The 27,801-nt window shown below is 39.3% G+C and overlaps 1 protein-coding gene across 3 annotated transcripts in view; it reads left to right on the top strand.

Annotated features, from left to right (window-relative positions):
• HOOK3 (hook microtubule tethering protein 3) overlaps positions 1–27,801 on the top strand; it is a 113,602-nt gene that overhangs the window by 42,272 nt on the left and 43,529 nt on the right. For all 3 annotated transcript variants that reach the window (XM_036838755.1, XM_036838756.1, XM_036838757.1), the window contains exons 7-14: positions 1,872–1,934; positions 3,464–3,547; positions 9,337–9,500; positions 13,314–13,454; positions 15,468–15,669; positions 19,779–19,889; positions 20,650–20,737; positions 27,308–27,377. In XM_036838755.1, coding sequence (XP_036694650.1) covers positions 1,872–1,934; positions 3,464–3,547; positions 9,337–9,500; positions 13,314–13,454; positions 15,468–15,669; positions 19,779–19,889; positions 20,650–20,737; positions 27,308–27,377 — 923 coding nt within the window. The remainder of the gene's footprint in view (positions 1–1,871; positions 1,935–3,463; positions 3,548–9,336; positions 9,501–13,313; positions 13,455–15,467; positions 15,670–19,778; positions 19,890–20,649; positions 20,738–27,307; positions 27,378–27,801) is intronic.

Genomic DNA, 27,801 nt, shown 5'->3' with positions numbered 1-27,801 from the left:
GCCCAGCTGAGATTGGAAACTGTATATTATGTTTTATGGTTTAAAAAATATTTACTCTCTCAGTACTTAGCAGTCAGGATATATGGCCAGAAGAGATAGGCAGCTGGATTGGTCTTGGGTTGAGATTTTGCCCCGGAGAAGGTATTTTGGTAAGAGAATCGATTATATTGACAAAGTCATCACAATAATAGACCATGAAGTCTAGGCCAGAAAGAGAAGGTAACTGATTAAACAGATGATCAACTGTGTAACCTAAAGTACGGAGTGGGGAGATTTCCAAAAATAAGATGACGATGTTGGCAGAAGAAAGAGGAGTAGGCTTTAGGCAGGCAGAACAGTAATGTTCACCGTGGAGTCTAAGCAAAGTGAGGAAGAACGAACGTAAGATGATGGGCTGTCAGTGAAAACCAGGGAGGAAGTCGGGAGGTATAGGACCTGGAAGCCTCGTCGAGGTGGACATCCTAGCTGGGATTGACTGGGAGGAGGCTGTGTTCAGGGGGTTTTATTCACAGGTGCTGCTGTGTTATGATAAGAACTAACATGTAACAATGGGGACTGGAAGAAAATACTTCCACTCCCTTCTACCCCCCGGCCCTCCCCCAAATTAGATCCTTCCTCTCTGAGTGTCTGTCACAGCCCTCATCACATGATACTGTATTTGTCTTTCTTGCTTGAGCTGTGTGAAACCCATGGCACAGGTAGCTTCTTGAATAGTTCAGAATTATAGACGTGGTTATTTCTGGATGGTAGAATAATGGGTGTTTTCTCTTTGTATTTTTTCTGAATTTTTATCTTCTCTACATTGGGTGTTATTTTTTTAATTGGAAGAAAAATATTTTGAACATCTTTTTATTAATATTCTTACAATAAAAGCATAAAAATTGAAGCCAGTATTCTTTTACTCTGTCTGAGATTTTTTTCCCTCCTAATTATGCTAAGGGACCTTCACTCTTCTCATGACATTAATGTAGAGCAGTGGTTCTCAAACTTCAGTGTGTGGTGCTGGGCCCTAACCCTAGAGTCTCTGATTCAGTAAATCTGGGCAGGGACCCAAGAATTTGCATTTCTGACAAGTTCCTAGGCAATGCTGGTGTTGTTAGTTTGGGGACTTCTCAATCAGTGTTGAGAACCACTTATGCAGAGAAAAAGGTACAGCTGAGCATAACATTTCAGTTCTTTAGAGAGTGGGATGAAGGCTGAAATTACAAGATCTCTCAATAGTCTGTCCCCACGTTTCTAATTGTCCCTCTCTTTTGTCCTTCAGACAGAGCATAAGAAGGAAACAGGAGAAAATTGGGACATTTGAGTCTGCCCCTGACATTTGTCACAGTCAGAATTTTATCCCTTCTCCCCAAACCCTCACACACCCTCTGGATCTTCTCTGTGTGCAACACAAGGGTGAGAGAGGCTGAGACCTAGATTCGTGTGTATGTGCGTGTCATCACTGAACATTAGCGGTTAATTTGGGCTGATACTGATGTGACCCACGTTTATTCTTCAGACATAGTTACTTAGTGTTGCTATTTTTTTACTGAAAAGTCAATATTTTAAATATTTAGCCACATTTTAACTTAAAGACTTGTCTTTTTAGTGGTAAGAATAAGTAATACTTGAGTCTCATGACTGGCCCTGCTGTGAAAATGCATACCAGAATTACACGTGTGATCTTACGTGAAGTCTAATCCTGCAGCAAAACAAAGCTCCAGGCTGAAGAGCTTCAATGTATAGGAAAATGTTCCTTTTACATTTGTGATTTCATTGTAATTTTTATAATTCTGTGGCAGCTGGGTGTTCATGTTTGTTGTTGTAAGTGTATTATATAGAATGTCACTTTTTTCTCTTGGTTGTAATCATTTAAATCTTAATTTCAGCTGATGAGTAAAGAGTCTCCTGTCTCTGCTGGGAACGATGCCTATGTTGACCTTGATCGCCAGGTACCTGATCTTACATTGTTTTTATCCATGCAGAGATTAAAGGGTGAAGTTTAGATATTAATGAAAAGGATGTTTCAGTTGAAATTGCTTATGAAATATATTGGTATAGTTCTTTATTTTTTACCTAAAATTCAAGAACTTAAGCCACTTTACTAATGGATATTACACACTTGTAATTAAATTTGTAATTTGTAATTAACATATTATTGCACAACCCACTTTAAAATAAATTAACCTCTTTAACTTACTATAATTCATGTTTTCTAGGTATGGTTTTTCTTTTTCCATTAGTGATATCTTTCTGTATGCCACGTTTAACACAATAGATGCAGTCCTGGAAAATGGCATGCATTTAATCCTGTGATTTATTTATAATACAAAAGATATTTTACCTTTTATTTCATGTTATTCTTTTTTTTTAATTTTTTTTTTAATTTATTTATGGCTGTGTTGGGTCTTCATTTCTGTGCGAGGGCTTTCTCTAGTTGTGGCAAGTGGGGGCCACTCTTCATCGCGGTGCGTGGGCCTTTCACTGTCGTGGCCTCTCTTGTTGCGGAGCACAGGCTCCAGACGCGCAGGCTCAGTAGTTGTGGCTCACGGGCCTAGTTGCTCCGCGGCATGTGGGATCTTCTCAGACCAGGGCTCGAACCCGTGTCCCCTGCATTAGCAGGCAGATTATCAACCACTGCGCCACCAGGGAAGCCCCATGTTATTCTTCAATTGAAGAAGTCTCCTCTACCCTTCATCTCTGTGAAGAAGTGAACTGCCTGGTTTTCACTGACAGCCCATCATCTTACGTTCGTTCTTCCTCACTTTGCTTAGACTCCACGGTGAACGTTACTGTTCTGCCTGCCTAAAGCCTACTCCTCTTTCTTCTGCCAACATCGTCATCTTATTTTTGGAAATCTCCCCACTTCATACTTTAGCTTACGCAGTTCATCATCTGCTTAATCAGTTACCTTCTCTTTCTGGCCTAGACTTCATGGTCTATTATTGTGATGATTTTGTCAATATAATCGATTCTCTTACCTTAATACCTTCTCCGGGGCAAAATCTCAATCCAAGACCAATCCAGCTGCCTATCTCTTCTGGCCATATATCCTGACTGCTAAGTACTGAGAGAATAAATATTTTTTAAACCATATAACAATTGTGTTGAAATACACTAGCTATTTATTTTAACAATTGAACCCCTGTTCCTCTAGCACATATATATTTTACCAAGGTGAGATTTCTCAGTTATTACAGAACCAACATTACCAAGAACCAAGTAGCCCTAGGTGATGTATAAGAAAACTTGATATGAGGAAAGAACCAATTTCCAAGTACAGAAAAGACAAGGCTCAGGACTAAAAGATGTCTGCAGTTAGAAGTGCCTTCTTTTGACTTGTGCAGAAGGGTTCTTGATTTCTCCCTGCCCCACAGAAAGAACAGGGGGAAGCGTTTTCATTCTGTATTGTACATGTGCGATTATTAGTTGTTGGCACGTCATATTGCAATGTTCACTGTAGCTCTTTGCTTCTACCCAGCTGAAGAAAACTTCAGAGGAACTGAATGAAGCTTTGTCGGCCAAGGAAGAAATTGCTCAAAGGTGCCATGAGTTGGATCTGCAGGTAAGAGATGTGGTTTTGCACCACCTGTTTGCAGCGCGGCTCTGTATCCCACCACGTGCCCTGGGTCCCACGTGCGGTACAGTTTGGCTGTAACACAGCCCTAGTTCGAGAAGAAAAAGGAAAACGGCGCCTGGAAAAAGAGTGCAGACTGAGCAAAGGTCCAGTTTTCCTTCCTTCTCACAGGCGCATCAAATTCATAATAAATGAATTTAAAATGGGATAAGCCCACAAGAAAAGAAGAGAAAGAGGAGAGAGATCCGCTCTCAGGGGGGCTGGGGGAGATATTTAAAAGCCCTGATTTGTAGCGTTTTCCAATTTCCACGGTATAAACGCTGTCACAGCGACCAATTCCGGGCTGTTCATGGTTTAACAGTCGGCTCACCAGACTCCCGAGTATTTAGCGAGCAGCTTGGTTACAGCCAGCAGCAGCGCACCACTGCTCATCACCAGCCCCAGAAGGCCAAAAGGCAGCTGGATAAAGCGCCAAACGGCCTAAAAGGAGTAAAGAGTGCAGTGGCCAAGAACACCTATAGAGGGGGAGGGAGCTGCTGTAGCTGAACCCCAGAGAGCCCCCATGCTTGGTGGAAGGCTGCAGCCAGGTGTAACAGGGTCTTCTGCAGGAGAGCTCAGCCCCATCGCACGTCACCCACTGCACATACCCTGACCTGTAGCTGGTTTCCCAGTCGGAGGGTTCTCTTCTAAAGAAGTTAAGCAAACAGAAGTACAGGAGGTTAGACCGAGTATTAGTATTGCAGGGTAAGGCCCTTTTCATTTTGACCTTTCTGGATTCTCTAATTTACAGAAAACCGATTCTTACATGTGAGGAAAATCTGCGTAACAGAAAAGAGAAGGGTCAAGTTAAACAGGAAACTAGCCGTAGAGGAAGTGGAGAAATTGGGGTAGTAGAAGAGATTTTTCTTTTTAATTTTTTAATACCCCCGTGAAATTGGTGAAGATATTGCATCTATAAAATAAGGACCAGATGCTATTTTAAAAAGAAAAAATCAGAGATCAAGAAACACTAAAAATAGAATTGTCAAAATAAAAAAATTCAATAGAATAGTTAAAAATAAAGTTGAAGAAATCTCTCCTAGATTAAAAGACAGAAAATAAGAAATAAAACTGTTTGTCTGGGATTTACCTCAAAATCAGGGAGGAGGGGGGAGCGGATGGAAGTCCAGATGGGTGCATAATTGGCCATGTTTTGATACGTGTTAAAGCTGGGTAGTAGGCACACAGGGTTCGTGATATTTTATACTAGAAGCATTTTACCTTGAAAGGCATGAGTTGGTCATTGCTTTGGATGCAGATAGGAAAAAGTGTGATCAGAGTACACGTTCTGGGTTATATAGTAAATAATATTTACCTAGTCATAATGTAAGTGCTGTTAATTGCTTTTCAGATTCTAAAATTCAGCTATACACAAATGCAGTATTTTACAATAGTGATAAATAAGAGTTGGTTGTTTTTATGAGCAGGATATAAACATTCTCTTTGATGGTGTAACGTTCAAGTCGTACACTGGGGTTGGCAGACTGCAGCCGGCCCTCTGTCTCGCGAGTAAAGTGGTAGCGCAGGCGGGCTTTTCCTTGATGTGCTGTCTCTGGTGTTTTCGCGCTGCAGAGACAGGGTTGAGGACTCGCCACGAGACCTGTGGCTCCGAAAGCCTCAGCTGTTCACTGCCCTATTCCTTACAGAAGAGTTTACCAGTCCCTGGTGTGAACAGATCGCAAAGCGAATGGCGGGGCTGCAGAGAGGTTATGAGGAGATTGGTGGCAGCTCCGTGACACACTCAGCTCTGCAGAAAGCAGTCGTAACACAGGCGTGCTGATGTGACCTCTGAGGTAGCGATGTGAACATCATTGGTCTTCAGCATTTAGCCCCGTCCTGTGGAGAAGCAGTGTTATGAAAGCAAAGGTGTGGGTGATGGAGGCAGAGCAGGAGAAGCAGGATGAGGCAGAGCGGTGAGGGCCCGGCGGGGCCTCCCATGTTCTCGTCTCACCACGAGGGAGCCGCAGGCAGTACGTGGCCGGCCCCTTCTCGCCATCCAGTCTCAGCTCCAGATCACGTGGTTTATCTGTCATGAAATATTTACTGGGCACTTAGGTGTGCCCAGTACTAACCTCAGCCTCCCTGGGAAGCTCCTCGGTCACCAGCCTACAGTCGTCCTCCGGCCTCTCCTCTTAGTCTTGCTTTAACCCTCTGCAGAGCACTTTCACTCTAGGTCTTGCATGTATTTATTAGTTTACTTTCTTGCTTAATATGATTTGTTCTTGTTTATATATTTACTATGGTGATTTGTTTAGAATATGTAACACATAAGAATAAGAACTGTCTCTGCTTTTTCCATCGTAGTATCCCTTGCACCTAGAAAATTGCAGCAGTGTCTAGCACGTGGTAGACCCACAATAAGTATCTGAGTGCGTGAACGAGTGGGCACGTGATGGAGTGAAACAAGTCAATGAGTAGTTGTTCAAAATTGCAGAGGTGGCCAGTGAACGGAGCAGGAATAGTGCTATATAACTATTTGGGGAAAGGGGATGGCGCAAGTGGCTCTAATTTCACATGTCAGAGGAGACAAGTCACTAGATAATGTGTAAGGTTGATAAGTCAAGAAATAGTGGGTATAACATGTTATTGAGAGATGTCAGGTCACAGCCAAAAACAGTAAAGTTAGGAACATTAAAACTAGTTGTCTCTTGGAGGTAGAAAAACTCAATGGGAAACTGTAGCTTTCCATTATAAGCCCCTTTGCTTTATTTGCTTTTTGTTTCTTAAATTGTGTTTATGTATTATTTTTAATTAGTCTCCTTGTTGACTAAAAAAAAGGCACAACATGAGAGTTGTGAGTTAAGTTTTATTTGGGGCAAAATGAGGACAATAGCCCAAGAGACAGCATCTCAGCTCTGAGGAACTGCTCCGAAGAGGTGGGGTGGAGCTCAGTATGTATGTGATTTAGGTGAAGGGGTGCGTGCAGTGAAGCACACGTTCTGGCAGAAGGTGGCTGCCAGTCACGAGGAGCAGTTGTCACCGTTGATGATTTTAGTGCTTTTCTAGGTACGAGGAGATGCAAGAATTGGGCTCATAAAATCTTCTCCTGAAAATCTAACTATCTGAAGGCCTGTTCTGCCAGTTTTCCCAGAGCACGGAGGGCCTCGTTCCTGATCTCTTCCTAACTCCTTTCAGGGGGTGTTACAGGTCAGCAGCTGCAGCAGCTCATGATTTAATCCTTGTCGAGGTAGATGGCACGTGCCAATTTGTAGTTGACACCTTTTTCTGTGTATGTGAAAAGGATTTCTGCCAAATATATTGAATTAAAATATTTTAGCAACATTTGCTAGTCTGATAAGTCTGGTATTAAGGTGTTGCGTTATGCACTCAGCCTTCGTATAAATTGACTGAATACCAGGCTATAAAGCAATTCCCAATAAAATTCAAAGAATCTATGTCTTTAGATCATGCTTTCTGACCAGAGTGCAATTTAAGATAGAAATTATTAACAAAGAAATGAGCTTTTAAATTTTAAAACCTTAAATATTTATTTTAAAAAGAATGAAAGAGCAGAAATGAAAGAAATAGACCAGCGGCACAGAATTGAGCTACTGCTGTACTCTGAGAAAAGACTCGTGCATTTATGGAAATCTGATGAGTTAGAGAGCTGGCATTTCAGACTCATTCATTTATTCAGCAAACGTTGAGCACCCACTCCAGACCATCCACTGTTCTAGCTGCTGTCAATACAGTGAAGATAGGGGAAAACACAGAAATGGATAAAACATCCCTGCCCCCAAGGTGCTTGCATGCGATAAAGAAGACAGACAGTGAACAGGATAAGAATACGGTCTGTCGTGTGCTGCTGATAAGTATTCTAGAGAAAGGGGGACGCGGCGGGGTGCAGGGGGATGGGGTGGGAGGAACTAGTTCTGAGTGGGTCGTCAGCAAAGGCTGCCGGGGAGGCAGCGAGTTAGTGAATCCTAGAGGGTGGGTGAGCGGCCTCCAGGCTCAGCGCACAGGCCTGGCGCGGGGCGACTGGTGTCTCCGGGAGCACGAAGATGAGGGCAGCAGGAGCGAAGCCTGGGGAGAGGAGTCCGTCTGCAGAGGCCTGACAGGCTGAGTAAATAGATGGGAAGCCGCGGGAGGCTTGTGAGCAAAGACGTCCTGTGATCCGGATTTTATTTTAATGGATTATGGTGGCTGCCGGGTGGAGGTGAGGGCCAACTCAGAGGCCTTCGCAATCATCAGGCCAAAAATTAGGGTGGCTTAAATCAGAACTGAGGGGTGGTAAGAAGTGGTTGAAATCTGTTTGAAGGTAGAGCCGCTGATGTTTGCTGAAAGAGTGGGCGTGGGTGTGAGGACGAGATGGGACGGATCCTGCCTGAGCAAGTGGAAGGACAGAGTTAGCATTGCTGAGATGGGGAAGACAGTGGGAGGGCGGGGCGGGGGGTATTGAGAGTCCCACCTGGACAGGTTAAATTCAGACGCCTAGTGGACATCCAGGTGGACGTGATACCCAGTGCAGGGTTCCAGGCTGGAAATAGAAACATGCGAGCTGTCAGTGACTCAACAATGTTGACAGCCCAGAAGCTGGAAGCCATCAGTGTATTTAGAAAGGAAAAGCCATGCGTGTGCCAAAGGCAGGGAGATGAAGAGGGCTTGACTGGAGTAAAGAGGAGGCACACAGACCAGGAGAGGAAGGTGTCCTGGGAGCCACAGAAGCCAAGGTCGGCTGATCCTGAGGATGGTGGGGCAATAGCCCAACTGGAACAAGTTCCAGAGAAAATGGGGGTGGAGAGGGAGAATCAGAAATGGCAGGCGACTTCTGTTTTTACAGTTTTTTGAGATGTAGTTGACATACAGTAAACTGTTCATCTTTAAAGTGTACAGTTCTGATGCATGTTGACATGTATAAACGTGTGAAACCATCACCACAATCAGGATAGTGAGTTCTCATGACTCTCTGTAATCCTCTTCCGGTCCCCGCTCTGCTTTCTGTCACTGTAGATTTGCTTCTATCTTCTAGAATTGCATATGAAAGGAGTCATACACAGTGTACTCTTTTTCTGCCTGGCTTCCTTCATTATTTTGAGATTCATTCATGTTATCGGTACTAATAGTTAATTCTTTTGTATTGTCAAATTGTATTCTGTTGTATGGATGTGCTGCAATTTATCCATTCACCTACTGGTAAACATTTGTTTTTCTGTATTACAAATGAAGCTGTTATAAACATTCTACGTCTCTGTGTGGACATAAGCTTTTAGTTCTCTTTGGTAAATAAATACCCAAGTGTAAAATGTCTGGGTTATGTGGTAGTTGCGTGTTTAATTTTTTAGGAAAATGCGAACCGGTTTTTCACAGCCTGTGGCACATTTCACGTGCTGAACAGGTGTGTGAAGCTCCCATATGTTTTCATCTTTACCAACACTTGGTACAGCCAGTCTCTCTGATTTTCGGCATTCTAGTGGGAGTGAGTGTATGGATATAACATTGTGGTTTCAATTTGCATTTCCTTAATGACTAATCATGAGTATCTTTTTGTGTGCTTAGTTGCCATTACATATCTTCTTTGGTGAATTACCTTTTCAAATGTAAAATAAAGAATGAATTCTTGCTTACTCTTACGTACCGCTCTGCCTGTGCAATATTCCAAAATAATGTCAGTGTTTTAAGTGGAGGTTGCTTGTACTTCTTTAAAAACAGGCTTTAATTCGTAATGGTAATTCACAAGTGATTATGCGGATTCCAGTGTAACTGGAGAAAATAACCACTGTCTTCCTATATTCTCACAGGTTGCAGCATTGCAAGAGGAGAAAAGTAGTCTGTTGGCAGAGAATCAGGTATTAATGGAAAGGCTGAATCAGTCTGATTCTATAGAAGATCCTAACAGTCCAGCAGGAAGAAGGCACCTGCAGCTCCAGACTCAGTTAGAACAGCTCCAAGAAGAAACATTCAGGTAAGGGGCTCCTCACTCAGATCTCATTTTGTAAAATTTGGTAATGTCTTTTTTTTTATATAAGTTTATTTTATTTTATTTATTTTTGGCTGGGTTGGGTCTTCGTTGCTGCGTGCAGGCTTTCTCTAGTTGCAGCGAGCGGGGGCTACTCTCTGTTGCGGTGCACAGGGTAATGTCTTTTAAAGTTAAGAATATAGTGTTAGGACTTTCGGGTAACTGCAGACCAAGGAGGCTGTGCAATTAGCCACTTCCCAAAAGTCTTCCCACATAACATGAAACAACTGCACATTTAGGAAAATCTGTCAATGCTCACCCTCAATGTGACTTGCAGACAGAATGCCCCAACTGAACAATAACTGAGTGAAAGGAAGGAAGCAAACACCAGCCCACCCCCATCCTGCCAGGCACTCTGAGGCAAGTAAAGGCAGACAGAGAAAAAAATCAGAGACAGAGGAAGAACTAGCGAAGGAGCCTGAGGGTGAGTTGGAGCAGTCGCTGGAAAGATTAAGTTCACTCAAAATCGGAAATTACTTTAAAACAAAAAAGGAAATTAGATCACAAACTGCAGGGATAGGATTTCAAAGTAAGTGTATCTTCTTAAAGGGCCAGGTGCCAAAAAAATACATAGGCACGGAATTTAGAGATTGGTGCCCTTTCCAGAGCACAGTTTAAAGAAACACAAAATAAAGGCCAGGTGCGTGGGTTATAGAGACAGGCCTATTTAAAGGGCGAGCTGATGTGAAGGGGCAGTCTTCCAGACACATCTTCTGGGAGAGGAAAAGACCAAAAAGGAGGAAGAGGGCCCACTGGCGATTGGATGGTGAAAGGGAAAAGAAGAAAAGGAAAAATTTGGTGTCCTGCAAGACAAAATAGAACCCCAAAGTTGAAGGACTTGGCAGTATGATAAAATATTGTGTTGTGATTTACTAGAAAACATATCCTGGCCAGTTTCTTACCCAGCCATAGATTTTCATTGTCAAAACTGGGAGAAATTAAATATCAATTAGGTTTTTTTACTTGTCCAGTGACTCAGTCCTTTGTTTCCCCATGAAATCTTTCTGCATTTTTTTTTTTTTTTTTTTTTGGCCTTGACAGGAAAAAATTAAAAAATTTTCTTAGTCTTCTCAGAAACCTTAGAAAAACGATCCATCCCCTATGGTCTACATCTGTGGTTCAGAGTGTGATCCGAGGACCCTCTCAGAGAGTCTTCAGGGCCCTCTCTTTTCCAACCGCACTTCTGTGCTTGGCTGGATCTCCTTCATATACCTCAGCCAAAAATCCATCACAGCAGACCAGTGTAGAAACAGCTATGGGAACCCAGCTGTCTTCTACTAAACCAGATGATTTGAGTCACAGAACATAAAAAATATTGCCACTCGTAGCATTTTTTGGTTTTAGAAAATAGAGTTATTTTTCATAAACAGTATGTTGTCTTTATTAACATAATGGGTTTATTACTATTATTTTCAAATGACTGCCATCTCATTTATGATTATCCTTTAAATAATTCCTGAATAAAATAGTAGCAAATTCAATCCAGTACTAAAGTAAGCTTTATCCCAGGATTGTTTACCTGTTGAGTATTATTAAATCTTTTACAGTAACTATTAAATGTATTATAACTCGTCCAATCCATAAGTTAAAGGAGAGAGAAAAATATAAAATAAGCTTGGTACATGAAATTCTCAGTAAAGTTAAGAATGAAATGAGGATGAGTATTAATCTATCATTTGACGTTTTTCTAGACATTCTAAAAATCCTGGCTTTGCCACTTACTAGCTGTGTAACCTTGGGCATGCCCCCATTTTCTCTACTATAAGATGGTCTGATAGTATTATTTACCTTCTAGAATTTTCGTGAGCATTAAATGAGTTAATATATATAAAGTATTTTGAGAATATTGCCTGGCACATAGATGCTATATAAGATTTTGCTGTTAATACTTTTCTAGAAAATGAAATAAGAAAAAGAAATGAGATTAAAATATTGGGAAGACAAAAAGTATCAATAAATGATGATTATTTGTAGATAATATGTGTGTCCACCCAGAAAATATAAGAGAATTAACTCAAAATTTCTTAGAACCAATAAACATTTAACAGGGAGAGGGTAACGTAAGACTGCTGCATGGGTCATAAGTTTTTTTACCAATAACTAGTTAGTATCATCAGGGAAAACTTCCATTTATAAGTATTTAAGTGAAGAATAAAAAAAATATTTAAGTAATATGAAGGAGTTAGATGACAAAAACTTCTAAGTTATACATAAAACATAATACTGTATGGAGAGAGAGAACATACTTTTAGGTGTTTTTAATGGAACATTATAAGAATGCCATTTTTTTCTTAACATATAATTTGAACTTGATTCCAATTCAAACTTTATGTTCATCTAGAAGTATCAATGAACAAGAGATTCCCAAAATGTTTTGAGAACAAAGTATAATGAGGGAGTACTTGCCACACCCAAGTACTAATATACTAATGAAAATAGCTTGGTACCAATGCAGCAAAATAGACAAATGAAGATCCAGAAACCAGTCCAAGTATATATAAAAATACGTAATGTGATAAAGATGGAGTTTTCTAATCAATAGGGAAAGGTTAAATTATTTGTTAAACAGTTTTGGAATGGTTGGTAGGTATTTTGGCAGGAAAAGTTAGATTCCTGTATTACATCATATACCCAAATGAATTCCAGGGAAATTGAAAACGTTAATGTTAAAAATGAAACTGTATAAATACTAACAGAAAACAAAGAACTAGAAGGAAAAAAAAAGTTATAATTGCACATTAGAAGTAGAAACTATACTTATATGGGGAATCTAAAAAGAAATGATACAAATGAACTCATTTACAAACCAGGAACAGACTCATAGACTAAGAGAACTTACGGTTACCAGGGGGAAAGGGTGGGGGGAAGGGATAGTTAGGGAGTTCGGGATCAACATGTACACACACTGTCGTGTTTAAAATGGATAACCAACAAGGACCTACTTTATAGCACAGGGAACTCTGCTCAGTGCTGTGTGGCAGCCTGGATGGGAGGGCAGTTTGGGGGAGAATGAATACCTATATATGTATGGCTGAGTCACTTTTCTGGGCACCTGGAACCCTCACAACATTGATAACTGGCTATACCCCAACGTAAAATAAAAAGTTAAAAAAAAAATTAAAAACAGAAGTAGAAACTATAAAGTGTAAGATTCATCAATTGAATTACATAAAAATTAAGAATTTCTGTACATTACTTACATAAATAAAATTAAAAGTAAATAATGATAAATATCTGTGATATGAGAAAGAATCTTTTAAATCCAAAGGAAGGATGTATGTTAAACAAAACAAATTAATATAAATTAGGAACAATATTATCCATATTTTGGGGGGAAAAGATCTATGAATAGAAATCAGACTGGAGGTTATACTCCAAAAATGTTAACAGTAGGTATCTGTCTAGAGCAATGCATAATTTTTATCTTCTTTGCTTTTCTGCATCTTGTGAATTTTCAAAAGGAATATGTGTTAATTTCATCATTGAAAATAAAACTTTAAATAAATTATAGCTGCTATATTTTGGTGTCTAACTTTCTGAGTAGAGGAATGGCGATCGTTGTTACCTTTCTGCAAGTCTTGGAGCAGTAGAATCCGTTTCCAGGATAGTTAAAACCTGGAAGTACAGTGTATGGTCACAAAAGTAGGAGACAAATCCAAGAAGAATTTATTTTCATGTTTTTTACTTACTTTTCCTGTTCTAAGGAGAATTGTTAGACAGTAAATAGTGCTTTCTTGGTCTGTTTTGTTTCGGTTACAGACTTGAAGCAGCCAAAGATGACTATCGAATACGCTGTGAAGAGTTACAGAAGGAGATGTCTGAACTTCGGCAGCAGAACGATGAACTGACCGCTTTGGCAGATGATGCTCAGTCTCTAAAAGATGAAATAGACGTTCTTAGGTAAACAACCTCCCCATCTCTGTAGAGTCTCACACCTGTGACCCCCCAGAACAGTTCTGCCACCGACGTTACAGACTCCAGGGTCTTTGAGCACAGGAAGATGGCTTCAGACCCCAGAGCTGCCGTTTCGTCAGCCTCTGTGGAACCGTTTTCTCATCCGTAAAATGGAAATGACACACATACCTACCTCAGACTGACATGTGGAATTCAGTGAGGGGGTATTTGTAAGCACTTGGAACAGTATCTGGCAAATAAATGCTGTATATAAATGTTTGTTAAATAGAAATTAACCTCTGGCCACCACTTCATACTTGCGTAGCTCTGAGCTTTTCTCATTACTACTCCTGTTCTTTATAATTTTGCGTCCTCCAGTCACTTGTGCTCTTTCTCTTTCTTGGATACCGTCACACCCACACACATGGCTCATTTCCTTGCTGGACTCAACTGTTCTCTCACTGGGCACCTCACTCCCTGCCACCTCATTTCGGCACCATTCTGCTTGTGTAATCTATCCTTTGTTGGATCATTCCAACCGTCTATGTTTTATGCGTCTGCTCTTTGAATGCTGAGAACAAACAGGGAAGATCACATAGTGAGGTAGTTTTGTCCTACTGCAGACTAGTGATCTTACTCTCTACTGGGCCCTTCCCACTGGTCCACCACTCTACTGCCCATCCGTGTGGGCTCCTCCCACTGGTCCACCACTCTACTGCCCATCCGTGTGGGCCCCTCCCACTGGTCCACCACTCTACTGCCCATCCGTGTGGGCTCCTCCCACTGGTCCACCGCTCTACTGCCCATCCGTGTGGGCCCCTCCCACTGGTCCACCACTCTACTGCCCATCTGTGTGGGCCCCTCCCACTGGTCCACCACTCTACTGCCCATCCGTATGGGCCCCTCCCACTGGTCCACCGCTCTACTGCCCATCCGTGTGGGCCCCTCCCACTGGTCCACCGCTCTACTGCCCATCCGTGTGGGCCCCTCCCACTGGTCCACCACTCTACTGCCCATCCGTGTGGGCCCCTCCCACTGGTCCAGTGCTCTACTGCCCATCTGTGTGGGCCCCTCCCACTGGTCCAGTGCTCTGCTGCCCATCCGTGTGGGCCCCTCCCACTGGTCCACCACTCTACTGCCCATCTGTATGGGCTCCTCCCACTGGTCCACTGTTCTGCTGCTCATCCGTAGATTGCTCTGTCCCCCGTTTCTCTCATAGCTGCTACGTATTTTCATAACTCTTCTCAGCTGACTGCCCCCCACCACACCTCTCGTGTGCTTCAGTCTCAGTAGACGGCATTGTCTCCTGCATTGAGGAACGAGGCCATGACCTATGGACCCTCCATGTGCTGTGTCTCCTGCATTCGCGCCCATCTTTTCTCTTCTGCTTCTAGCGTGCAGACCTGTTACTCGTCCTCCTGTCCAGTGCTAACTCCTTCAGTGCTCTGGGTCTCAACCCGTCTTGCTTCTGCAAGGAACTGTGCTACATCAGTTATCATTTCCCTTCACATTTGAATCTGCCTCCTTAGCATACATTTGTATGTTTCTGTCCCTCTTATCTTAGAAAAAGTGAGAGACCTATTATTCTCTCCTTCCCTCCAGAACAAATTTAGATTACACAAGGTAAAGTTTACATTCTTTCCTTAACCCACTAAAATTCACCACCACCTGCCCCACGGCTCCACCAAAACAGCTGTTCCTCTGGTCACTAATAACAACCTAATTGCCAAATTATTTGGACAACGTACAATTTATTTTGCTTTTGTGCTACATGTGACTCTGTCGGCTACCCCCTCTTACTTGCATTCCTTAAATTTTATAATGTTGTCTATTATAAATTTTGCTGTAATTTTGGTCATACTTTTGAACCTGCACAAGAAACTAAGCTGGACTCACCTTTGGTCTTATAATTTCATTAGAACGTGTTACTTCCTGGCAATCCGCTTGGTTTAGCACTGTCTACAGCAGCTTTACCATTGCGGATGTGTTTGTGATTTCTGGTTTCCCATCTCATTCTAGACATTCTTCTGATAAAGTGTCTAAACTAGAAGGCCAAGTGGAATCATATAAAAAGAAGCTAGAAGATCTTGGTGATTTGAGGCGGCAGGTTAAACTCTTAGAAGAGAAGAATACTATGTATATGCAGAACACAGTTAGCCTAGAGGAGGAGCTGAGAAAAGCCAACGCGGCTCGAAGTCAACTCGAGACGTATAAGAGACAGGTAAGGAGAGCAGCACAATTTCTTAACGCCGTTTTCAGCTGAGCTCTCCAGTGTAACGCTGGCTTATCAGAGTCCCCTGACTTGTTTTCATGGTATTCGGTTTTTCACCTATGAAACTTAGTTCTTATCCAGGGCTTATTGATTGGTCTCTATAGCAGATCCTTTTATTATTTATTATTTTTAATTTATTGTGTAATACTTGAGAAATACACAAAAGTAAAAAAATAATACAATAAGTATCCATGCTTAATAAACAAAACACTCTCCCCCCTCCTCACTGCAGTAACGACTAGCCTATTTTGTGGTTTTTGTTCCTACGCATCTCTTTATTCTTTTGCTGCACATACACAGACACATACATATATGTGTGTGTGTATCCCTAAAAACTTAATAACACTTTTGACATTTCAAAACTTTATATAATGATATAGTGAAAGTTCTCTTCTGCGATTTGCTTTTGCTCAGTGGTATTTGTGAGATTTGTTTTGTTGATAGTTGTAGCTTTATCCCATTCACTTGTACCAATCTGTAGTATCCTGTTGAGTGACAATACCACATTTGTCCATTCTTCTGGAGAAGGACATATAGGATGTTTTGTCTTTTTCTTTAATATTGCAAGAAAGGCCACTGTGAATAGTACTGACCATGTCCTCTTCGATACATGTGTGGAAGTTTTACAACTATGTGGAATATCTTCCTTAGAGAGTCCTCATTTAATTAGATATTGCCAAATTGTCCTCCACTGTGATTTTATCACCAGCAGGCAGTTTGTATGAATTCCTGTTGCTCCACATCATCACCAACACCTAGTATTATCAGACTTGAAATTTTGCCATTTGAAGGATGGATTTGAAATGATGTCTCCTTATGATTATACTTTGCATTACCCTAATTGCAAATATATTTACTGATCACATTTCTTTTGTGAATTGCCTATTTTTATCTTTTATTCATTTTTAAAGTTGGATTATTTCTTTTATTGATTCTGAAAGTTCTTTATTTGTTCCTGGTATTAATCTTTTGTCACATGTTGCATTTATTTCCTAGCAGTCTGTGACCTGTCCTTTTACTTTTTTTGAGATTGATAATTTTAACATGATGAACTTTAAATACCTTTTTCTTTATGATTTGTGCTTTTTAAAAAAAATTTTATTCGAGTATAGTTGATTTACAATGTTTTGTTACTTTCAGGTGTATGATTTGTGCTTTTTATGTCTCAGTTAAGAAGTCATTTCCTACATAAAGATGTAACACTAATCTCTGTTTTCTTTACAGAGGTTTAAAGTTTGTTTTGTACATTTAGGTCTTTAATCCACAAGAAATTGATTTTCATATAGGGTGTGAGGTAGGGATCCATTTGATATTTTTCGTCTTTGTGGACAACCAGTCAACCTAGCAGCTTTTATTTAATAATCAGTCTCTTCTGCAGTGCCCTGCAATTCTATCTTATCATATATCTAAAGTTACCATGTTATATGTGGGTTTGTTTATGGCAATCTCTTCTGTTTCATTGGTCTGTTTGTCTACTCTAACACCAGAACACTCTCTTATCATCAATAGATCTTTAGTAATTTTGATATTTGGGTAGTACAGATACCCGCACCCTGTTCTTTTTCAAAATTGTTTGTCTATTCTTAGACCTTTCCGTTCCCTTTAAATCCAGAATCTTTGGAAATTGGAATTACATTGAATCTGTTGATCAGTTTAGGGAGAATTGACATCTTTATGACAGTAAATGTTCCTATCAATGAATATAGCATCTTTCCATTTATTAAGATCTTCAGTGTCTTTCAATTAAGTTTTATAATTTTCTTATAAATATCATGCACATATTTTGTTATAGTTACTCTTAGGTACTTTATGTATTTGGTTGCTTTTGTAAATGCAGTTAGAAAAAGAAAAGATACCATTTTCAGTGTGTTGCTCATTTATGTGATTAAATTGGTTTTTATATGTTGATTTTACAATCTTGCCAAATTCCCATATTATTTCTAATAATGTCTGTTAGTTCTTTTGGCAGAAGTCATATTTTGTACAAATAAAAGCCATTTTGTTTCTTTCTATGGCATACCCTTTTTTTCTTCTTAATCAACATGACTGACCTTTAGTACAGCCTTGAATAGAAGCAATAATAATAGGCAACCATTTCTTGTTGATTTTATACACAATGCTTTAAATGTTTTACCAGTATATTATAAGGATTGCTATAGGTTTTGTAGCCACCTTTCATTAGGATAACAAAATTTCATTCTATTCCTAACTTGCACAGGTGTTTATCTTAAATGGATGTTGAATTTAATCAGCTACACCTATTCAGAGACTCCTGTGCTGCTTCTCCTTTCTATTAATCTGATGAATTATATTAATGGATTTCTATGTTTAAACCATCCTTGCATTCCTGAGATAAACTTAGTTTAGTCATAGCAGATTTATTTGTGGTTTCACATTGTTAGATTTGCTTTGTTCATTTTACTTGGAATATTTTGCCTCTATGATTTGTTTACTTAAAGTTTTCTGTCTCGTGCTTTCCTTGTCTTCTGATTTTGGCATCAAAATTGTACTAGCTTAATATAATAAATTAGAGAAGTTTTAGTAGAGCAACCCTGTACACCATGAATGTCTGGCAGGTTTTTTTTGGTGAATACATTTTTTCCCAACATTTCATTATGAAAATTTTCAACATATAACAAAGTTGGACTGAGAAATTACCAAAAATAAATGTAGCCCAAAGAAACTGTAAATGTGATTAAAGGGTATAAAATTAAAATAAGAAATGATTTAATTAGAGTTCCAGAGGAAAGAACAGAAAGAATTGTAGGACATTATTTGAAGGAAAGAATGGCTGAACATTTTTCAGAATTGATGAAGGACATCAGATTTAGTATTAACAGTGCATTACAAACAGAATAAATAAAAAAGAAATCTACACCTACAATTATTGTAGTGAAATTGTGTAATATACTAATTGTCTATCTGTTTCTGATCTGGAGCTTAATATATTTTATTTTTCAGTATAATATTTTTCTTTCTGCAGTTTCTCTTTGGGTGCTCTTTCAAACCTGCTTGATCATATTTGGTGGTCTTTTATTCCTTTTATAATTTAGATTTCTTTATTTAATTTCTTTAGGTATTAAACCTAGTATTTTATGTCTGATAACTCCAATTTGAAATCTTTAGAGGTCTCATTCTACTATTTTATTGTTGTTAGTGCTGTTAATGTTTTTCTGCTGACTGTTGTTCGTAGTGTATTATTTCTTTAAGACTTTTGTAATTTTAGATTTTGCTCTGTCATTTGGCTCATCTTTACCTTTGGGAATACTGGGGACCTGGTTGAGGTTGTGTTCCTCCAGACAATGTATGTTTTTCTTATGCCAGATTTTCCACAGCATTACCAATCAGGACGACATTAAATTAATTGCTTGGCTTAGGATTTGCCAGACAAGGCATGTGGTAAAAATTCAAGCACAAATCCATGCATTTGCAGGCTGTGGTTACACATTTTCAAGTTACACTTTTTAAAACCCAGAACACTCACTTTAAGATGGGCAAGTTTCCTTATTGATTTTGCCAGCTGATGGATTTTTTTTTCCTAACCTACCTGTTTACTGACTCACCACCTTTTAGAGTCCAAGGTAGTTTAACAGCAACCTGTCTCCCGATAATTTTAAAGGCCTGGGTTCCTGGTATTGCCAGGTGGCATCTCACACTGCCCATAGCGTCCTCACAAACTTCCTGCTCCACTTTTAACCCCTGAGGATTTCCCTTACTTTGTTATAAGCCTAGCGATGCAGTTGTATTCTTTTCCCCTAGCATTTCTTTTGCTTCACGCTAAAAGGGTTTCCAGACTGAAGTTTCCTGTGTTACAGGAAGTGGAAGTCCTGTAGGTTTTCATAGTTTTGAACGTTTGTTCCTCTGGATGATCTGGTTTTAGAACCCATAGTATCTGGGCAGATTTTTGTACCTCATTCTCTCCATTGGGTTAGGCTCCTGTATCATGTGTATTTTTTTGAGTATTTTTGGGGGAGAGAATTTTCATAGATCTGTAGAAGAAAATAATAATAATTTCTAATGTTTCAAATTATAAAAATTAATGGTACCTTTCTATACAGGTAGTAGAACTGCAAAATAGATTATCTGAAGAATCGAAGAAAGCAGATAAATTAGATTTTGAATATAAGCGGCTAAAAGAAAAAGTTGACAGTCTTCAAAAAGAAAAGGATGTGAGTATATATATTAGGCATTTTGGTTTTGAGCAGTGCTGAGATTAAGAAAATGATATTTAATTCATGTTTTGCCTACATTAATTTCTTCTTCTATTTATAAATTTGAAAATTTGAGATCCTTTTTTTTTTAATTATAGAAGATTTACGTTTGTGTTTCAGAAATAGATCTAAAATAAAAGATTGCTATTCTAATTTCTTTTTTATATATTTAACTTTTCTACCACTGTTGCTTCTTTTCCTTCGTCTTGCTTGTGACTTTCTAGAAATTTATGTAGCTTTTCTGTTTTCTGTAGGAAGACACAGTTCTTTTTGTTGTTGTTCAGGATATTTTGAAGCTTTTTAAAATATCTTTACTTTGTCATGATTTATGAATATACATGATTTATGAATATTTCAGCATATTTTGAAGCTTTTTAAAATACTTTTACTTTGTCGTGATTTATGTTGTTTGATCTGTTTCATGAAAATAAAGTTATTTACATAATAAGGTACTCATTGTTAAAGATGGAGTAGGTGGTTTTGTTTCTTATGACTAACTGGATAGGATCCTACCTTGCACATAGTAGATACTTAGTATTGTTAAACGGGAAAAACATCGTGTAATCGTTTCCTTCTGTGATCTTTCTGTAGAAGGTCAAAAGGTGTAACATGTCCATGTTCACCACTGTTTATCATTCTGTTAGGTAAGGCAAAGACCGCTGATGAGTAAACTCATAAAGCTTGAAGTTAACTTTCCTCATTCTTAATGTCCCTCCAGAGGTTAAGAACAGAAAGGGATTCTCTGAAGGAAACCATCGAAGAGCTTCGTTGTGTTCAGGCTCAAGAAGGGCAACTCACAACTCCAGGTAACATTTCAGTAGCCCAAGCAAGGTTACTTATTTCTGATAGTATCAGGAAAAATATTAGATTCATTTTAATATGATTGCGCCAAAGACGAGAACTTGAAGTTGGTAAAGAGGCCATGAGATTGATACAGATTTTGAACTGTTACCCAGATTTTCTGACTGTAGTTACGGGACTGGATTTACTTGCCTACTTTTTAATTTTAATTATATTTAAATGTTTGGGTTTTATTAAATCAAAAGCATAAACATTTGTTAAATCATCTCTGTTAGTAATAAACCTGAAAAGTTTTTAGTGACCTCTTTAAAAGTATATCAGACTTTCTAAATCAGTGATTTTTCTCGGCTGAGATGTGAGGTGGGTGTCAATTCACTAAGGGACTAAACATCCAAAGTAGAAACCTTCTCCTTCTCACAGGAAAGGAGCAGCACTTAGCTGAGGTTTACCTTCTACCACTCGAGGGATGCAGGACCTGGTTGCTGACCTATACAGCTTCACCCTCTGTCCACTCCCACTCCGACTACCAGCCCTTGGCTTTTCAGTTACCTGAGACTAGAATTTTTCTTTTCCTCTGACTACAGCCTCCTTTTCCTCTCCTCACTCCTTCTACCAAACCTGCTCATTTGCTCCATCCACCTTCAGCCCCCTCTGTAGTCTCTGCTGATCGTCTCCTGACCACCGCCTTTTCCAGCTCACCCAGCCTGCATACCAGCCATTTCAACTGTGTTCTCATCACCACTGTCTTTCCTTATCCTCTTGACTTATTTCAAGCCCTAATTAGTTTTATTCTGTACTCCAGATTACCCAGGCCAGCTAAAGAAAATTATGTATCTTTCTGGTTTTTTCCTTTTCTTTTTTGTTTACTGAGGTATAATTGACATATAATATTATACTCTTAGTTTCACATGTACAATATGATTCGATATTTGTATGTATTGCAAAATGGTCACTAGAGTAAGTCTAGTTAGCTAACATCTGTCCCCATACATAGTTGAAAAACATTTTTTTCTTGTGATAACTTTTAAGATCTACTCTCTTAGTGACTTTCAAATATACAATACTGTATTATTATGTACACCATGCTATACATTACATCCACGTGACTTATTTATTTTATACCTGGAAGTTCGGACCTTTTGACCCCCTTCACCCATTTAGCCCACCCCCACGCCCCAGCTCTCTTCTCCATAGCGGCTGTACCGATTTACGTTCTCACCAACTGGGCGCAAGGGCTCCCTTTTCTCCACATCCTCACCAACACTTGTTATTTCTGGTCTCTTTAATAATAGCTGTTCTAACAAGTGTGAAGTAATAGCTCATTGTGGTTTTGATTTGTATTTCCCTGGTGATTAGTGATATTGAGCCTCTTTTCATGTACCTGTTGGCTATTTGTATGTCTTCTTTGGGAAAATGTCTATTCAGATCCTTTGCCCATTTTTTAATTGGATTGTTTGGGTTTTTTTGCTATTGAGTTATATGAGTTCTTTATATATTTTGGATATTAACCCCTGATCAGATAACTGATTTGCAAATATTTTCTTCCATTTGGTAAGTTGCCTTTTCATTTTTTTCATGGCTTCCTGTGCTGTGCAGAAGCTTTTTAGTTTGATGTAGTTCCACTTGCTTATTTTTGCTTTTGAGAAAATTATACATCTTTCTTGACTGTCCTCACCAAAAAACAAATTATTTCTGATCATAATTGGATCCTTGTTGCGCTTGGTAGTCCTTTCATGTATCTCTAGTCAATTCTACATGAGTTTTCCCAAAATTTTGAGAATCTAGCCTTGAACCTTAATGCTTTAATTCTTAGCTCCTGTATCATCAAGAAAATGGAGGCCATCTTATGTAAGCTTTCACATGTTTCTTTATTACCTTTAAACCTTATTCGTGTATATATCCTTTCTTTCTTTTAATATTTATTTATTTGGTTGCACCAGGTCTTAGTGGCGGCAGGCAGGCTCCTTAGTTGTGGCATGCGCACTCCTTAGTTGTGGCATGCAAACTCTTAGTTGCGGCATGCATGTGGGGTCTAGTTCCTTGGCCAGGGATCAAACCCGGGCCCCCTGCATTGGGAGCACAGAGTCTTAACCACTGCGCCACCAGGGAAAGTCCCTCATGTATATATCCTTGAGCTAGCATTTTTGCTCTAAAAATTTACCCTATGAACTAAAACATCATTTGTAATAGTGAAATTTAGAACCAGCAGTACAGGAATGGCATTCTCATTCAACTGTATACTTCAGAGCCATTAAAAAGAAAGAAGTATATCTTATATATGCCTGACGTGGAGGGCTGGGTATGTTATATCATTAAGTTAAAAAAGTAGGTGGCACCATTCATGATAAACACTCTTTTTTCAAAAATTTTTTTAATTGAAGTATGGTTAATTTACAATGTTGTGTTAGTTTCTGGTGGACAGCAAAGTGATTCATTTATACATTTATGTACATTCTCTTTCGTATTCTTTTCCATTATGGTTTATTACAAGATATTGAATGTACTTCCCTGTGCTATACAGCAGGACCTTGTTGTTTATCTGTTTTATACACAGTAGCTTGCATCTGCCAATCCCAAACTCCTAATTTATCACCCCCCCCACTCTCCCCTTTGGTACCCATAAGTTCGTTCTCTAAGTCTGTGAGTCTGTTTCTGTTTTGTAAACGTCATGATAAAGACTCTTAGCAATCTAGGAATAGAAGGAAACTTCTGCAGCCTAGTAAAGGACGTCTGTGAAAATCCTACAGCTGACCTCATACTTAATGATGAAAGACTAAATGCTTTTCCCTAAGATCAGGAACAAGGCAAGGCTGTTCAGTCTTGCCACTTCTATTCAACATGGAGGTTCTAGCCAGTGCAATCAGGCAAGAAAAAGAAATAAAGGGCATCCAGAAAGGAAAAGAGGATGTTAAAAAATCGTAGATCTGATAAATGAGTTCAGCAAGGTCTCAGTATACAAGATCAGTATACAAATACCAATTATATTTCTATGTACTAGTAGTATACAATCTGAAAATGAAGTTATAATAGTATGATAAAGAATAAACTGCTTAGAGATAGGTTTAACAAAGAAATGCAAGACTTCTACACTGAAAACTATGAATCATTACTAAGATAAATTAAAGATCTAAATAAATGTAAAGACATTCCACATTCAGGTGTTGGAAAAAGCACTATAGTTAAGACTACAGTTGTCTTCATATTGGTCTAAAGATTCAATGCAATCCCAATCAAATTCTCAGCAGACTTTTTTGTAGAAATTGACAAGCTGATTCTACAATTTATATAAAAATACAAAGGAGCCACTATATAACCAAAAAAAAAAAATCTTAAAAAATAAAAAGTTGGAGAACTTACACATCCTGATTTCAAAAGTTACTATAAAACTACTGTAATTGAACAGCATGAAACTCACATATGGAAAGACATAGCGATCAGTGTAGTATATACCACATTAATAGAATGAAGGGAAAAAACCACATGTTCATATCAACTGATGCAGAAAAGGCAACTGACAAAATCCAACACCCTTTCATCATAAAAAACTCAATAAACTAGGAGGAGAACTAGAAAGGAAACTTCTACAACATGATAAAGGCCATATGAAAAACCCACAACTAACTTCATACTCAGTGGTGAAAGACCGAAAGCTTTTCCTCTAAGATCAGGAATAAGACAATGATGCCTGCTACCAGCACTTCTACACTTCTGTTCAATGTAGTATAGGATCTTCTAGCCAGAGCAATTAGACAAAGAAAAAAAAAATCTAAATTAGAAAGGAAGTACTAAAATCACCTCTGTTTGCAGATGACGTGATCTTATATGTTGAAACCCTTTAAAAATTACACACGCACACACACACAAAAAGCTGTGAGAACTAATAAAATGAATTCAGCAAATTTACAGGATATAAAATCAACCCACAAAAATGAGTTACGTTTCTATACACTAACAATGAACAATATGAAAAGTAAATTAAGAAAACAATTCCATTTACAGTAGGATTAAAAAGAATAAAATACTTGGGAATAAATCTAACCAGGGAGACACTTGTACCTGGAAAACTACAAAACACTGCTGAAAGAAATTAAAGAAAACCTAAATGGGAAGATATCCCATGTTCATTTAAGACTTAATATTGTTAAGATGACAGTACTACCAAAAACAATCCACAGGCGGCTTCCCTGGTGGCTCAGTGGTTAAGGATCCGCCCGCCAATACAGGGGACACAGGTTCGAGTCCTGGTCCGGGAAGATCCCACATGCCGCAGAGCAAGTAAGCCCGTGAGCGACAACTACTGAGCCTGCGCTCTAGAGCCCGTGAGCCACAACTGCTGAAGCCCGCGCGCCTAGAGCCCGTGCTCTGCAACAGGAGAAGCCACCACAATGAGAAGCCCGCCCACCGCAACCAAGAGTAGCCCAAGCTCGCTGCAACTAGAGAACGCCCACGCGCAACAATGAAGACCCAACGCAGCCAAAAATAAATAAATAAAATAAATAAATTTATATTAAAAAAAAACCCTACAGATTCAGTGCAGTCCTTATCAAAATACCAACAGCATTTTTTGCAGAAATAGAAAAACTCAGACTAAAATTTATATGGAATCTCAAGGGATCCTGAATAGCCAAAACAATCTTGAAAAAGAAAAAAAAAAAATAGCTTGAGCACTCATACTTCCTGATTTCAAAACTTAGTATAAAGTTAGAGTAATCAAAACAGTATGTATAGGTATAAGGACAGATATATAGACCAATGGAGTAGAATAGAGAGCCTAGAAATAAACCCTCACATATGCAATAAATTGATTTTCAACAAGAGTGTCAAGACCACTTAATGGGGGAAAGGAAAGTCTTTCAAACAGATTGTGCTGGGAAAACTGTATGTCCACATCCAAAAGCATGAAGTTGGACCCTTACACCATATACAAAAAAGGAACTCAAAATGGATCAGAGACCTAAATGTAAGAGCTAGAGCTATAAAATTTTAAAAAGAAAACAGAGGAAAATCGTCATGATGTTGGATTTGGCAGTGATTCCTTGGAATTGATACTAAAAGCACAGGCAACAAAAATTATGGGTAAATTGGACTTCATCAAAATTAAAAACTTTTGTGTATCAAAGAACACTATCAGCAGAGTGAAAAGGCAACCCACAAGATGGGAGAAAATATTTGCAAATCATTTGTCTGATAGATGATTGATGTCCAGAGTGTATAAAGAACTTCTACAATTCAACAACAACAACAAAAACCTGCAAAAGTCCTTTGCAGTTCACAAGCAAGCAAAGGACTTGAATAGACATTTCTCCAAAGAAGATATACAAATGGCCAGTAAGGACATGAAACAGTGCTCAACATCATTAGTCATTAGAGAAATGCAAAGCAAAACCACAGTGAGATACCACTTCACACCCATTAGGATGGCTACTATCAAAAAAGAAAAAAAAAGGAAAGTAACAAGTGTTGGTGAGGGTGTGGAGAAGTCGGAGCCCTCTTGCCTTGCTGGTGGGAACGTAAAATGGGTCAGCCACTGCGGAAGAGTTTGGTGGTTCTTTAAAAAGTTACCATATGATCCAGAAATTCCATTCCTAAGTGTATATACAAAAGAATCAAAGCAAGGACTCAACCACATCCTGGTATACCAATGTTCATAGCAGCATTATTCACAATAGCCAAAAGGTGGGAACAACCCATGTGTCCCTAGACAGATACATGGATAAGGAAAATGTGATATGTATGTATAATGGGTTATTTTTTTTTTTTTTTATAAATTTTATTTATTTATTTATGGCTGTGTTGGGTCTTCGTTTCTGTGCGAGGGCTTTCTCCAGTTGCGGCAAGCGGGGGCCACTCTTCATCGCGGTGCGCGGGCCTCTCACTGTCGCGGCCTCTCTTGTTGCGGAGCACAGGCTCCAGACGCGCAGGCTCAGTAATTGTGGCTCACGGGCTTAGTTGCTCCGCGGCATGTGGGATCTTCCCAGACCAGGGCTCGAACCCGTGTCCCCTGCATTGGCAGGCAGATTCTCAACCACTGCGCCACCAGGGAAGCCCTGTAATGGGTTATTATTTGGCCATATAAAGAGATGAAGTCGTGATAAATGGTGCAACATAGATGAATATTGGAAACATTATGTTAGGTGAAGTGAGCCAGGCACAAAAGGACAAATGTTGGTGTGAGGTGTCTAGAATGGGCAAATTCATTTAGACAGACAGAAATTGGAATTAAAGTTACGAGGAGCTGAGGGAGAAAGTAATGGGGAGTTACTGCTTAATGGTTCCAGAATTCACGTTTTGAGTGATGAAAGAGTTTGGGAATAGATAGTAGTGATGGTACCACAACATAGTGCCTTAGCGCCAACATGGGACTTAGTGCCACTCAACTGTACACTTAAAAAGTGTTAAAATGATATAATAATAATGTTGTAAGGCAATCATGTAAGGCAACTGTGACATGGTTTTTTACTTGAATTAAAGATTTTAGCTGTTAAAATGAATGCTCAAAGTAGGGGTTCATATAGGAACTAAAGGAGGTAGCTGTGCCCTCTCTTAACCTTGCACCCATGCTTGTTTGTTTACAGGGTTAATGCCTCTGGGAAGTCAGGAATCTTCAGATAGTCTGGCAGCAGAGATCGTCACACCTGAAATCAGGTAAGGAGATGGTGAAGGTCACAGCCACAATGCACAATATTCTTGGAGAAAATGTACTTCTCTGTAATACAGAGAACCAGTTCCTTTTCTTTATCGCTAACACTTTCAACACGAACTCGAGGTTAGATGTCCATGATTTCAGCCTGTTAGGGGCTTTCTTCAGCTGTCCCCACAGAGACTTGATTTGTCTCTTTGGGAGGACAGTGTCTCACACATACTCAGTAAACTAATCTATCTGTGCTTGGGCATCCTCAGCAGACATTTAGCAGTGAAACCACGTGGCCCAAAGACAAAGGTTATGCTTAGCCATCAGCCTGCAAAATAATTAGTCACTAAGATTTATTACTCAAGTACAGGGAATGGTCTGGGAAAGACAGAATGCACAGATAGGAGGAAGCATCTCCTCATCTCTACTACTCTTCCC

This window comes from Balaenoptera musculus, chromosome 21 (assembly GCF_009873245.2).
Source record: "Balaenoptera musculus isolate JJ_BM4_2016_0621 chromosome 21, mBalMus1.pri.v3, whole genome shotgun sequence".
Taxonomy (NCBI): domain Eukaryota; kingdom Metazoa; phylum Chordata; class Mammalia; order Artiodactyla; family Balaenopteridae; genus Balaenoptera; species Balaenoptera musculus.
Note: the sequence above shows the minus strand (reverse complement) of the source record. Positions and strands in the feature narration are given on the sequence as shown.